This window comes from Aquarana catesbeiana, linkage group LG09 (assembly GCF_042186555.1).
Source record: "Aquarana catesbeiana isolate 2022-GZ linkage group LG09, ASM4218655v1, whole genome shotgun sequence".
Classification (NCBI taxonomy): domain Eukaryota; kingdom Metazoa; phylum Chordata; class Amphibia; order Anura; family Ranidae; genus Aquarana; species Aquarana catesbeiana.
In genome coordinates, this window is record NC_133332.1 from 309,971,603 (window position 1) to 309,986,674 (window position 15,072).

The window sequence follows — 15,072 nt, forward strand, 5'->3', positions numbered from 1 at the left end:
TCCTCAAGAGGCGAGTGAACGAAAACAAAAATTCTGACAAACTCCAAACATTGATTATGCAAGAATGGGCTGCCATCAGTCGGGATGTGACCCAGAAGTTGACTGACAGCATGCCGGGGAGAATTGCAGAGGTCCTGAAAAAGAAGGGTCAACGCTACAAATATTGACTCTTTGCATACACGTCATGTAATTGTCAATAAAAGCCTTTGACACTTATGAAATGCTCGTAATTCTACTTGAGTATACAACAGTAACATCTGACAAAAAGATCTAAAAACACTGAAGCAGCAAACTTTGTGAAACTTAATCTTTGTGTCACTCTCTAAACTTTTGGCCACGACTGTAATTCATTCATATGGCACTATTCAACCTTATTTTGATGTGGTTTTTCCATTTATAAACTCCTGGGGATCCTGCCAGCAAATTCCCTTCCTCCTGCAGGGTGACAACACCAATGACCCACAGCGAATTAGCTGTGTTGTCACCTTGTTCAGCACTATCGCTGCCTAGATAACAGAGTTACATTGACATGCTGACATGCTCTGCTGGAACAAAGAGTGCAGCCAACTGGCTGTCAACATGACAACGGTGTCACACTGATTAATCAGAGAGAGCATTTTTAGAACAATAGGTCAGCAAAGGCAACTCTCGTGTTTATATCATGCCAAGTTTTCCTTTACTGTGCATTCTTTCTTTTTTCAAAACAGCAGTCAGATAGGTTCCACAGGAAAAAAATTCTTATTTAAATGACAATCTATACAATTAAAGTTATGTTTACGGATGTAAATGTTCCTGAATGTGTGACAGTGAGTGGGCGAGAAAAAGAAAGTGTTTCGTAAAAAGCTAAAAATACGATAATGACAAACAAATGACCTACATTTAATATTATTTTAAAAATCTGAGTTTTATGCCTTTATACACAATAAAATCTGATGTAGACCAAGGTGCTACATCCCCATTATGTAAAATGCCATCAAAAACAGTCCAAAGAAAAAAAAGACAAATGTAAGACTAAGGCCCCTTTCACACATGCGGACCGTATGTCCGTATTTCATCCATCCGTTTTCGGATGAAATACGGACATACATGCATCCCTATGAGATAGCGGGTGTCAGCGGATGTACATCCGCAAACACCCGATGTCGTCCGGCTCCGCTCTCGTCCGATTCTGCGGACGGAAGAAAATCCTATAAGGCCTCTTGATCCGCCCCGTGAACATCCGCTGGCTCAGCCGATCCCCGCTGAGCAGGAAGATGACAGGTGCATCGCTGCACGCTGTGCAGCGGCGGACCTGTCAGAGCGCCGCTCTCCCCTATGGGGGGATCGGATGACGACGGACCGTAGTGTCCGTCGTCACCCGATCCGATCCGAAAACGGATGGAAAAGTAGGTTTTTCCTCCGTTACACTTTTCGGATCGGAGCGGGGTCGGATGTCAGCGGACATGTCACCGCTGACATCCGACGCTCCATAGGGATGAATGTATGTCCGTTTTTCATCCGAAAACGGAAGGATGAAAAACGGACATACGGATCGTCCATGTGAAAGAGCCCTTTTTCTATCCGTCTGCAGAGCGGATCGGATGAACACGGACAGACGGTTCCTGAATGTGTGACAGTGAGGGGAGAGCGGAGATCTGACAGGGCGGTCCTTGCACAGTGTGCGGGTCCCGCCCTGTCATCTGCCGGCTCAGCTGGGGAAAACGGAGCGATCCCCGCTGAGCAGCGGATGTTCACGGGGCGGATCAACACGGATCCGTCCCGTGTGAAAGGGGCCTTATACATTTTAGTGAACATCCCATAAAACAATAATAAAAACTCATGGCTGTTTAGAAAGGCTGCCCCCCCCCCCAAAAAAAAAGTTAATATTACAGACCCACCACCCAACCCTGATGAAGGGTCTCTTGAAATTGAAACGCATCAGATTCTCACGTAACACTTGGTTAAAGTCTAACTGGTTGTAAAGAATGTAGAAACATGCTGTCAGGATCTGGGTCTGAACCTGCGACCTCTGCTGGTGTCTAGCGATGTCTCTTCTTGGTGAGCCACCAGGGATGCTGGACAGCTCACTGGACAATTCCTTGAATGATCCTGCCTTGAACCTTGAACTCTTTGCTCCTCCCATGACCTTCCTATTTTAGCCATGCCTTTGTACTTCCTGTTTTGCCAGATTATTGTGCTCTCTCCAGGCGATATCTCGCTCTTGTCACTCACTCCTGCTGCTGTCCATATCTCCACTATCACCCGTTACTGAGCTTTGGCTTGTTCTTCGACTACGCTTCTGCTTAATCCCAACCTGCGACCAGTTGTTGTTGACCTTTGGCTTGTTTACAATGGATATATGGTGAAAAACTGCGAGAATGCCATCATCACAAATTTGGCTTGTTTACTGACTCCGCTTCTGCTTGATCCCTACCTGCCATATCTGCTACTAGACTCCAGTATGCTCACCTACTGGTGGGGCAATCCTGAGGACCATGACCTGGTACTAACATGCAGCAAAACCCATCTCCACCATCAGGAGCTCTGGAGAACTCTGGTTGGTGCTTAGACTCTGCACATCTGGTGAGCCCGTGCCCTCTGCCAGGGAGACCTGCTGTTGTACTTACACAGCTGGTCATTGGGAGCCTCTCTACTGCTATAGCTACTGCACTCCAAGCCTGACCCCTGACCGTGACACAAACCTATATCACGTGTGTAGATAAGTGGTTCTATAAACATTGTTGTGCAACTTCTTTAGTCTTGATTTTGTTAATGTTTTACGGGGTGTTCAATACAATGTATTTGTCTTACATTTGTGTTTTTGCTTTGGTGCCACAAAATGCAATTTTTTTTTAACTTTTTTGATGGGATCTTTTATACCTTTAATAATCAGAGGTTAAATGTAATATGTAACGGTTTGCTTGTGTAAGTTGGGTGGGGGTCAACACTACTGTTATGATAATAGTATGTTCCTTTAATAAGGGTAGGGGGCTACTACAAGTATGTGGAGGTACCTATAGTTGTCTGCACTTCATATCTACAACAGTTTGCCCCCATTCTGCAAGTAGTTTGCCCCCATTCCCCCAGTGACTGATTCTATAAGGTTTCCTTATTCCCAGATGCTCTAGGTCAAGCTTTCTCACCCGGGGTTCTGCGCAACCCTAGAGTCTCTCCAAAGTTTGCTAGGTGCTCCCTGAGCAGGTAGCAAGATCTGCCTTTCATTTATGTACCACTGACGCCAATGGTCTTTTTAGTTATCTGTAAAGGAGGATTATTCCCACTGACCACCAATGTAAGAGGCATTCTTCCTACTGACCCCCAATGTAAGGAACATACTTCTTACTGACCACCAATATAAGAAACATTCTTCCTACTAACCACCAATGTAAGGGGCATTCTTCCTACTGACCACCAATGTAAGGAACATTCTTTCTACTGAATGTTAGGGCCACTTTTCCCACTGGCCATTAATGTAAGGCTAATTCTTCCCATTGACCACCAATGTAAGGGCCATTTTTCATCTCACAACCAAAGTACTGGGCATTCTTCCCACTGACCACCAATGTGAGGAGCATTCTTCCCATTGACGATCAATGTAAGGTACATTCTTCCCACTGATCCCCAATGTAAGGCGCATTCTTCCCACTGATCACAAATGTAAGAGGCATTCTTCATCTGACGACAAAAGTACAGCGCATTTTTCCCACTGATCGCCAAAGTACAGGGCATTCTTCCCACTGATCAGCAATGTAAGGATCATTCTTCCCACGTTCAGCCATGCTAATGTGCCATGAGCTGTAGATATAGTAATTATTAATAGCGGTTCACTGAGACCTAAAGGTTATTTTATGGGTTCCTCCATGTTAAAAAGGTAGAGAAAAGCTACTTTATGTTGTAAATTCTCACTTTGCAGGTTACCCTTTTTATAGGTGAGCTCTTTTTCTGTATACTCTACTATTAAACTTAATAAGGAATTACACTATATGGCCAAAGGTTGTTATTCACCTGACCATCAGAATTACCATATGATCAAGTGAGTGGACAGCCTACCACATTATTGAGTTCAGGTGTTCCCAGTGAAGGGTACTGGTAATGTTACAACATACAAAGACATGTAGCAAGGTCCCAGGCCGGTCAGTTTAGGTGGACGGCCATGTCTTGGTAGGTTTGCAGTTGTGTCATACTCTTTCCATTTTCGGATGATGGATTGAACAGAGCTCCATGAGATGTTCAAAGCTTGGGATATTTTTTTATCCTAACACCGCTTTATACTTCTCCACATCTTTATCCCTGACCTGTCTGGTGTTTTTCTTGGCCTTCATGATGCTGTTTGTTCACTAAGGTTCTCTAAGAAACCTCTGAGGGCTTCACAGAACAGCTATATTTATACTGAGATGAAATTACACACAGGTGGACCCTATTTAGTAATTAGGTGACTTCTGAAGGCAATTGGTTCCACTAGATTTTAGTTAGGGGTATCAGAGTAAAGGAGGCTGAATACAAATGCACACCACACTTTTCAGATATTTATTTGTAAAAAATGTGCAACACCATTTATCATTTTCCTTCCACTTCACAATTATGTGCCACTTTGTGTTGCTCTATCACATAAAACCCCAAAAAATACATTTATGTTTTTGGTTGTAACATGAAAAAATGTGGAAAATTTCCAAGGGTATGAATACTTTTTCAAGGCACTGTATTGCCCCATTGTTGATATCAGTGAATGGAATATTGCCCCAAGGTCTGGATAAAGGCAAGCAAAGGGCCACATCTGGGTCCTGGGCCACAGTTTGGAGACTCAGTCATAGTGGCTATTGCCACTTTTCACACATAATTTTGGATTGGAGCCATACAATTAAATTATGGTGCCTCTTGTTATAGTCTGATGTTTCTTAACTGCAAAAGCTTATGTCAGTTTGAGGCAATTTGAGATGTTTTAATCAAAGACCCATCTAAAGTTTATAATAGCCAAGATGCAGATAAAATTGTTAAAATTTGGATAAGAGGTTTATTTCATTTCATTTCATTTCATTCTAAAAGTCTATCTGAATAAACCTAAATTTCTGGACAGGTTTTTCAAATGGTTAGACCAGGGTTTCTCCAGAGGTTTCTAGGGGTTCCCTGAAGCCCTAGGGATCCTCCAGAGGTTGCTAGGGGTTCCTTGGAGACCTAGGTTTCCTCCAGAGGTTGCTAGGGGTTCCTTGGAGCCCTAGGGTTCCTCTAGAGGTTTCTAGGGGTTCCTTGGAGCCCTAGGGTTCCTCCGGAGGTTGCTAGGGGTTCCTTGAATATCTAGGGCTCCTCCAGAGGTTGCTAGGGGTTCCTTGAATATCTAGGGTTCCTCCAGAGTTTGCTAGGGGTTCCTTGGAGCCCTGGGGTTCCCCCAGAGGTTGCTAGGGGTTCTTTGAGCAATGAGCAATCTCTGCCTCTCAATTAAGTTCCCAGTGACACCATTGATCTTTTTAGATATCTGCAAAGGGGGTAATTCATCCCAATATCCACAAGTGTAAGGAGAATTCTTCCACTGGCCATCACACTAATGTATCATGAGTTGTAGATATAGGAATTTTAGCAGGGTTTCCCTGAGACTGTAAAGTTATTTCAAGGGTTCCTCTGTGTTGAAAAGGTTGTGAATGCCTGGGTTAGACAGTTTTTGTTATTACATAGCAGGGAACTGCTACATGGTTCAATCCTCATCCAATGATTACAAAGGATGAGCCTTTTTCTCGCAAAGGATGGACCAAGAACCCTAAGTTAAAGCTGACATTCAGGGAAACAGCTAAAAACAAATTAAATACATATTTGAGAAATGAAATACATATTTGAGAGCTCTTTTACTAGTCAAAGACTTGTATTTCTATGCATCCAGTCCTGAGATTTGTACAGCCTGGCACAACCAAACTGGCTATACCACAATTCAGCAATACAATGGTGTACTCCATCTCCTGGGCGCTGGCTATGAAAGAAGTTTGGAGACCCCTGATTTAGGGATGAACTCTGTCACTCTGCTCTCTCCTCCGATTACCTTAGTCAGCACATTTGCATGCAGAGTAACTGATTGGCTCCTTGTTCTGCTTCTCCCTCTCCCAGTTCATACCAAGTTAAAGTCCGATGCTTGCACTTAAGAATATGAATGACTTATTAATGAATACAGAGCTGCGGTAATTTGTGTCTTTTATATCTGCCTTGGGTTCTGCTTTAACATAAGTCTACACTCTTCCAAACAACCCCGTCAGCCCCCTCGCTATGTGCCAGCAAATTACAACCCCTTCCCCTCCCAAGTCCATACTTACCTCTTGCGATAGCTGTGGTCTGTAGCTCAACCAGTAAATATCAAGTGCTGGACTGCTAATGGGGCATTGCTCCTGCAGTATGGATATGTACCATTCATTCACATCTATGGGACAATAAAGCTCAGGCAGGGGTAGGCCAGGGTAGAATTACAACCCCTTCCCCTCCCAATTCCATACTTACCTCCTATGATAGCTGTGGTTTGTAGCTCAAATGGTAAATATCAAGTGCCAGACTGCTAATGGGGCATTGTTTCTGCAGTATGGATATGTACCATTCATTCACATCTATGGGACAATAAAGCTCAGACAGGGGTAGCCCAGGGTAGAATTACAACCCCTTCCCCTCCCAAGTCCATACTTTTGTCCTGCGACAGCTGAGGTCTGTAGCTCAAACGGTAATTACCAAGTGCCGGACTGCTAATGGGGCGTTGCTCCTACAGTATGGATATGTACCATTCACATCTATGGGACAATAAAGCTCAGACAGGGGTAGCCCAGGGTGGAATTACAACCCCTTCCCCTCCCAAGTCCATACTTCCATACTTATCTCCTGCGACAACTGAGGTCTATAGTTCAAGCGGTAAATGTCAAGTACCAGACTGCTAATGGGGCGTTGCTCCTGCAGTATGGATATGTACCATTCACATCTATGGGGCAATAAAGCAAAGGCAGCATTCGATTTTAACCGACCAAGCTACGGACAACAAAAGAGGCTGCAAATGCTGGAGGAGGTAGCTATTGACCTGTTGGGGGTTCGGGAGGTGGTAGCACACCTGAACGAGGGGACTAAGAAAGTGGGCTGGGGACGTTCATGCATATCATTAATTAAACCCTGAAAGTTATAATCCTGTTTATTTTACAGGTTGTCACCCAAACATGCGCCTGAAGTCGTTGATGACAGCAAGGACAATATTACCTTATTCACAAGGATCCTAGACAGACTTCTGGATGGATATGATAACAGGTTAAGACCAGGCCTGGGAGGTAAGAAAAAGAGAATTCTTGTTCATGGTGATCAGTAAGCTAGCATGTCATTGATTGATTTATATGGAAGGATACTGGGACCAAAGAAAATCATTTTTTTTTAATTTAATTCATAATATAAATAAAATAATAATGCAATCAAATCTAATACTTGGTAAAAATAAAATTCATAATGCATCAGAAAAAATAATAATAATAGTTGTCCGTTTAATATGTATTGGCCTCAATAGATAAGAAATTAGAATGTTGGCACCTACTGTAAGCCGCACATCATGAAGCAGACCCATGTGCGTCAGATGAATGGCAGCCTCAGCCCGGACTCCAGCCAAGCCACGCACCAACCCATTTTGCTCCGCCCCTTGAAGCTTAATCATGGGGATCTTCATCATTAGACATTTGCCAACCCCCTTCCTTATATATACTTCGGCAAGGATGCTCGGCTGCGCAAACCGACATACCTGTATGTCGGTCTGTGCATGTGGTACTGCCGGAGCATGTGCCCGTCGCGGGCTGTGGGAGCTCGCCTGCGGGGTCCGGCGGACTTGATGTCCACCGGCCACCTGCGATCGCGGTGAAGAGAGGCAGAACGGGGATCTGTCTATGTAAACAAAGTGATCTCTCTGTACTCCCTGTCAGTCCCCTCCCTCCCACAGTTAGAAACACCTCCCAGGGAACACTTAACCCCTTGATCGCCCCCTAGTGTTAATTCCTTCCCTGCCTGTGTCATTTATACAGTAATAGGTGCATTTTTATAGCATTGATCACTGTATTGGGGACACTGGTCACCAAAAAGTGTCACTTTTAGGGTCAGATTTGTCGGCCGCAATGTCACAATCCTGCTAAAAAAAAAAATCGCTGATCCAGCCATTTCTAGTAAAAGCAATAAAAAAAAATTAAAAGTCCCTAAATCTTTCCCCTATTCTGTAGACGCTATAACTTTTGCGCAAACCAATCAATATACACTTATTGCAAATTTTTTTTACCAAAATTACGTAGCAGAATATATATATTGGTCTAAACTGATGAATAAATTCGTTTTTTATAATTTTTTTTTTTTTGGATATGTATTATAGCAGAAAGTAAAAAATATTGTTTTATTTTTTAAAATTGTCAGTTAAAGCAACGCAATGCCGTATCGCAAATATAGGCCCGGTCATTAAGAGGGTAAATCCTTCTGGGGCTGAAGTGGTTAAGCTCCAAGGGGGCTGAGCGAAACTTGTTTGGGGTGTGGCCTTGCTGGAGCCAGGGCTGAGGCTGCCATTCATCTCACTTAATACACATGGGTCTGCTTCATGATATGCAGCTAGGATGAGCTCCTTGTCCCTGCCTTCACTTTACCTCTCCACCTGAGCGGCACCTAAATTTTGTCTTTTTGGGTCACGCTTGGCATGGGCGGCCATGCAGAGAATGCTTTGCATTTTCTGAATGAATGCAAAGGGTTCTGTGATTGGAGGTGAAGAGCGTGACGTCAATGCCCCACCTCTCTCCCTTGTCCAATCAGAGAACACTTTGCGCTGAAAAACATTGCAAGCAAATTCGTTTGTGATATACTTTTATATAGACATTTGTTACGAGTTATAGTTTGTTTTAATGCGCTCACTTCTTAACTTTTTTAGAATCAGTAACGGAAGTTAAGACTGAAATATACGTCACTAGTTTTGGCCCCGTATCAGACACAGATATGGTGAGTGAAATATAGATTTTTTTTTTTTTCTTTGATAGATGGTCAGATCTTGAGTGTGTATTGAGGGGCATCTACCACAAAGAATCACATCATTGAAAATGTTCTTTTGAATCATTTACTGGTTAAGAGCATCTGATAAAGCCAACATGTTTCAGGGGGAAAGGCCCCCCCTCTTCAGGGCTTCAGCAATGTATCTTAGCATCACCATGAATTATCCTTGAGGACCTAAATTATAATTTGATAGAAACTAGCATCTCCTAAAGGCACTAAGAACAGCCAGCTTGGTCCTTTGTACCTGGCGCTTCTCAATACCCCAAAAAATGGAAAGGATGTGTACAATATAGGCTGCGTAGTACAAATGTTAGACCTGAAATTCTGTTTTGTACATTTAGATGCTTCATTTCTTGTACTGACATCTTTTGATATCTCTCTCTTTTAGGAGTATACTATAGATGTCTTCTTTCGACAAAGCTGGCTGGACGAGCGATTAAAATTTGACGGGCCTATAAAAACTCTGCCTCTGAATAACCTGTTGGCCAGCAAGATCTGGACCCCGGACACCTTCTTTCACAATGGAAAGAAATCAGTTGCTCATAACATGACAACACCCAACAAGCTGCTGAGACTCACATATAATGGGACCCTACTGTACACTATGAGGTGACTTGTCTGAAATACTGTCCACTGCCCATAGCAATGTCATGTGACTGAGCTCTCTACCAATCATAAGGTGTTCACTGTAGCATTCTGCAGAGAGAACTCTGTAGGACACTGCAGGCTCCACACCGTGGCCCGTGGCTCTAGAGAACCCATTAAAGGCCATCTAAAACATGATCAGTTTATGGTAATTATACTGTGTAGCCATGCTGGCCTTGCATGTACAGCCTTTTGGTGGGGTAGCATTTGTACTCTTCAACCCATTGCTACCTGGGATTGGTCGTTCCACTAGGCCAGTGATGGCACCCCAGATGTTTTGGAACTACACTTCCCATGATGCTCATGCACTCTGGAGTGTAGTTGAGCATCATGGGAAATGTAGTTCCAAAACATCTGGGGTACCAAGGTTTGCCATCAATGTCCTAGGCTCACTTAGGTACTATGTACCCAGGATCATACTCTGGGCACCATTACAGAGGCATCCACCAGGAGGGCCCTGGCCTGGCCTGACCAACACCACCCAGTAGTCTGATCCATACCTTCCACAGGCCTACAGCAATGGACCCCAGCAGCAGCCCTTCCAACACGGGTTTCCTTCCCAGAGGAAGCCCCCATTCGAGGTTGGGAAAAGCAAGTGTCCATACAGCTACAGCCTTTTAACACTTTACTGAAACACAGTTGAAATACTGTACTGTAAATATTTACATGCTGCAGTCATTCCAAATGGTGACGGCACAATCCTTCAGTTACAAACAGATAACAACAGAGCAGAGAGCCGAGTTGAGGAGCAGCTCATAGGGGATTTTGTTGGAGTCCTACATCCCATACCCAATGGATGTGAGTAGTCCCATTAGTCTCACAATTCTCCTTCCTCGCTTTTCCCCTAAGAAGAAGCTTTCAGAAGATAGAGCCTCTTTGATTACATCTTTGGTGGAGTGGTCCTTGCACAGCTTCCCATGACCAGGTTATGGCCATGTGGAATCCTGCCAGACTATTTATACAGAATCCTCTTACCCAAGATGCCCCACATTGGCAGTGGCAGGGCTGGCACTACCTCACTATTTAGGATACACCACACTGTGGGGGATACCTTGGCACCTACATTGGCTACTCTCACTACAGGATTCCCAATGCTAACTATGGAGAAATCTAGTGGCCAATTTGGTGAACTACACCGGGCACCTCCATGTTCTTACCTTATTCTACTTGTGTTGAAAAGAATAAATAAATGTAATTATGTATTATATTGAATACAAAGCTGCAATAATGTGTGTCTTTGCGATCTGCCTGAAGTGCCTGTATTGTTTTATTGTTACTCTTGTCCAGGCTTACAATTCATGCTGAATGCACAATGCACCTAGAAGATTTCCCTATGGATGTTCATGCTTGCCCACTGAAATTTGGAAGCTGTAAGTATCTGTATATGCATAAAACACTTTTCATATTCACATGTTCACTATTTTTTTTTTTTTGGTAAGAGACTTTATAAAGTCAACTCCATTGATTTTTCCAATGTAACAAAATTGGCCCACATGAGGAGTCAAAGAAGAACTCTCATAATAGTTAAAACAAGTAAAATACTGGTCCAAAAAAGCGTAATTTCACCTCCCCAGTGCCTGTTATAACCCCTAAAAGCCCACACCACTTCGCCACAACCATGTGCAATGCATGGGGTTGTGGCAAGGCCGCATTCACTTGAATGGGATGGTTTCAGTGGTACCGCCCAATGAATGTGTAGAGGGTTTTATTCTCTTTGCAGCCGGAATGCTTTACTTGTAGGCTGGACTTGATGGACCTGTGTCTTTTTTCAACCTCACCTACTATGTAACTATTTGTAACTTGTGGCTGCCTTTGCAGCTTAAGTGGAAGTGATTGGCGGGGGGCAGTAAAAATATGGCTTAACTGATCGATGGCACATGTGTGGGGGGACCAGGCAGCCCTCTACAGTATGTGCCTGTCCTGGTCTTTTAAAGGGACTAGCCCCTCCCTTCCCTCATACATTGTGACAGCGCTTGTTCTTGGGGAAGCACCTGGTGCTCAAGGCAAGCGCCAACATTCATAACTAATTAAGTATTTGCCTTCTTGGTATATATGTAATCAGACATAGGTGGGGAGAGGGAAACAGGGACACCTAAGAGGATAGGATAAAGTGCATTATGCATTTTACACCTGGGGAGCAGGGGCCAGAAAAGAACACTTTACCTTTTTACAATGTCCTATTCTCCTTTCGCCTCCCCTCCTGGTGGTGGGATCCCAGTGATTCAGAGAACACTGCAAACATTATGATGCCAGTGCACTTCTCTGCATTATCACGCTGTGAGTTCAGGTTTTCGTTGTGATGCCCCTCGGGGGGCAGGTCCAGGACTTTCTGCATTCACAGGATCACCTAAGTCTTCCAGATTTAATGACACTGGGTGCCTTTAAACCTGGACGACTGAGTACATCTTGTAGCAGAAAAGATGTGTTGCAGGGGACCGCTCCGGATTGAAGGTGAGCTGTGTTTAAAACCAACCGGGGGAACATTTAAAAAAAAAAAAAGTCCCAAATTGGGCTTTAAGTTTATTCAGGACCCAGAAGTGCGTTAATAAACTCTCCAAATTTTACAGAGCAACCAATACTTTATTAGATGACTGTGTCAAAAGTGAAAGAGAGATAGCTAGATAGATCCTACATAGTGAGGCCCCAATGCATAGGGGTGGCTGTAGATGGCTACAGAATGATTAGTCAGTTGGCAATAGCATTTGGCAAAGATATCTGAATTAAATGAAAGTATGGCCACCTTCATATGGTTACACTGAAGGCATAAATTAAAGCAATTAGTATTTTGTATCACTGGGGGAATTAGGAAGAAAATACATTTACTGAATAGATAGATAGATAGACATTCCTAGATAAACAACAATCCTTTTTTTTTTACTTTATCGATATGTGGTGGGCAGTTTGAGCCCCCAGTAATCTGTGTACTTGTTCTACAGATGCCTATCCCAGTACAGAAGTGGTTTATGCTTGGACGAATGGCTCTGACAAATCAGTAGCCGTAGCCCCGGATGGCTCTAGACTCAACCAATATGACCTGCTTGGCCTGGTGTTAGGGACTGAGACCATCCGATCGAGTACAGGTAAGCTTTATTATATGTGAAGATGACGGACCACAATGGTGAGACTTATTTAATTAAACTTTAGGATTATTAGCATAGGACATGTACTTCTTGTTGGAAACTTGCTAAAGGGGGCCATATAGGCTGCATACATGTGAAATTATCTTTTTTCCAAATAAATTCTCATTATTTGGCGAGCTTTTCGGCTGCTTCTTTACCTTTTCTCCTCCACTTTCCTACCAGTGCTTCCATGACCCTTATTCCCTTCATCCACACGTGTATTTCCATTTCAGGTCTACCCCCTGCCATTCACTTCCATGAACACCTCTCCCCCTACCAGTACTAGTTGAACCTAACACACCTTCCCCAACTTGTTTTCACATGAACTTCCCCACCTGTACTCCCATGACTTATCCTCCTATCATCCACACTCACATCAACCCCCCTCACCCATACTCCCATGAAACCCCTATACGCCCATCAACTCGCCTCACCCATACTTCTATGAACAACCTCATTCATCCATGAACCCCTCATCACCTATACTCCAATGAACCCCCCTTCTTCACCCATACTCCCATGAAACCCCTATACTCCCATCAACTCCCCTCAACCATACTTCTATGAACTCCCTCATTCATCCATGAACCCCTCATTACCCATACTCCACTGAACCCCCCTTCTTCACCCATACTCCCATGAAACCCCTATACTCCCATCAACTCCCCTCACCCATACTTCTATGAACTCCCTCATTCATCCATGAACCCCTCATTACCCATACTCCAATGAACCCCCCTTCTTCACCCATACTCCCATGAAACCCCTATACTCCCATCAACTCCCCTCACCCATACTTCTTCTATGAACCACCTCATTCATCCATGAACCCCTCATCACCCATACTCCAATGAACCCCCCCTTCTTCACCCATACTCCCATGAAACCCCTATACTCCCATCAACCCCCCTCACCCATACTTCTATGAACTACCTCATTCATCCATGAACCCCTCATTATCTATACTCCAATGAACCCCCCTTCTTCACCCATACTCCCATGAAACCCCTATACCCCCATCAACTCCCCTCACCGATACTTCTATGAACTCCCTCATTCATCCATGAACCCCTCATTATCTATACTCCAATGAACCCCCCTTCTTCACCCATACTCACATGAAACCCCTATACTCCCATCAACTCCCCTCGCCCATACTTCTTCTATGAACCACCACATTCATTCATGAACCCCTCATCACCCATACGCCCATGAAACCCCCAAACTCCATTGGATCTACTACCCCTACCTGACTTTTATTCTCATTCCTAGCAAAGGGAATTTCCTAAAGTCCGGCCCCCCAATCCATTATACCCACCTGCTCGTGGCATTTTCCTCCATTATTAAAACCCAGTGTATGATCCGTTTTGGATGGTGTTGGATCTTACATGGGTTATTACTTACATTAACAAGTTATCTTATCCTGAAATAGGTCAAGAAGCCAAACCTCTCCAATAGGTTGGCAGAAATCTGTAAAAGCCTGACCTACAGTACGTTCTATTGCTAACCCGCTCCATCCAAATAGGTAAAACAAAACAATTTAGTAGGAGTTCCTCTTGAAACATTATCCATAGACAGGGGCATTGCTAAACTCGGGCACTCGGGGCACATGCACCAGGTCTTCTACTGAGGGCCCCGGGTCTCCTAGAGACGATACATTACAAGCATTATACAATTTTAGAACATTGTACAATTTTTTTACTTTTCAATCCATCTACGGGGTGGTATCAAAACGTTTTGAGACTAGTTTTGTAACACGCCAACAGATGGCAGCACAAGGCTGGCACGCACACTCACAGGGAGCACCGACCTTCATAAGTCAGTGTGCCAAAATACATCGACCTGTGTCCATCGGGAGCTGTGCAACTGGTGCTATTCTGACCACATGCATTACCGCTTCTGCGATTTCATCATGGACAGCAAGCTGGAGCAAACTTGAAATTCTGCGTGAAACTGGGCAAATCTGCCACAGAGACGTTTGACATGATTCGGCAAAGTTTAGGGCGATGATGCAATGAGTTGAAGATCGAGCTCAAAGGTCGCTGTTTTGACACCATTGCAGAAATCCAGCGCGAAAAGCAGAAGGTGCTTGACACGCTTCGAAAAAGAAGACTTCCAGGACACATTCCAGATGTGGCAGGAATGCTGGATTTCTGTCCAAGGGGACTATTTCGAAGGTGATAGTGTGTGAACATAGATGAATAAAGAACTTCTTGTAAACAGAGCTAGTCAGTAAACTTTTTGGTACCACCTCGTATTAATTATTAGTCATCATAATGTGACATTATAGTTCTTAGACCTATTCATTTTTGTTAGA

The 15,072-nt window shown here is 43.8% G+C and overlaps 1 protein-coding gene across 2 annotated transcripts in view; it reads left to right on the forward strand.

The window, feature by feature from the left end:
• Positions 1 to 15,072, forward strand: part of LOC141108735 (gamma-aminobutyric acid receptor subunit alpha-3-like) — a 90,544-nt gene that overhangs the window by 45,971 nt on the left and 29,501 nt on the right. The window contains exons 1-6 of one of the 2 annotated variants that reach the window (XM_073600637.1): positions 2,173 to 2,562; positions 7,135 to 7,256; positions 8,873 to 8,940; positions 9,380 to 9,600; positions 10,924 to 11,006; positions 12,573 to 12,716. In XM_073600637.1, the coding sequence (XP_073456738.1) occupies positions 8,938 to 8,940; positions 9,380 to 9,600; positions 10,924 to 11,006; positions 12,573 to 12,716 (451 nt within the window). In that variant the 5' untranslated portion in view covers positions 2,173 to 2,562; positions 7,135 to 7,256; positions 8,873 to 8,937. Of the gene's footprint in view, positions 1 to 2,172; positions 2,563 to 7,134; positions 7,257 to 8,872; positions 8,941 to 9,379; positions 9,601 to 10,923; positions 11,007 to 12,572; positions 12,717 to 15,072 lie in introns of those variants that run through there. The other variant, XM_073600636.1, reaches the window with a different exon arrangement.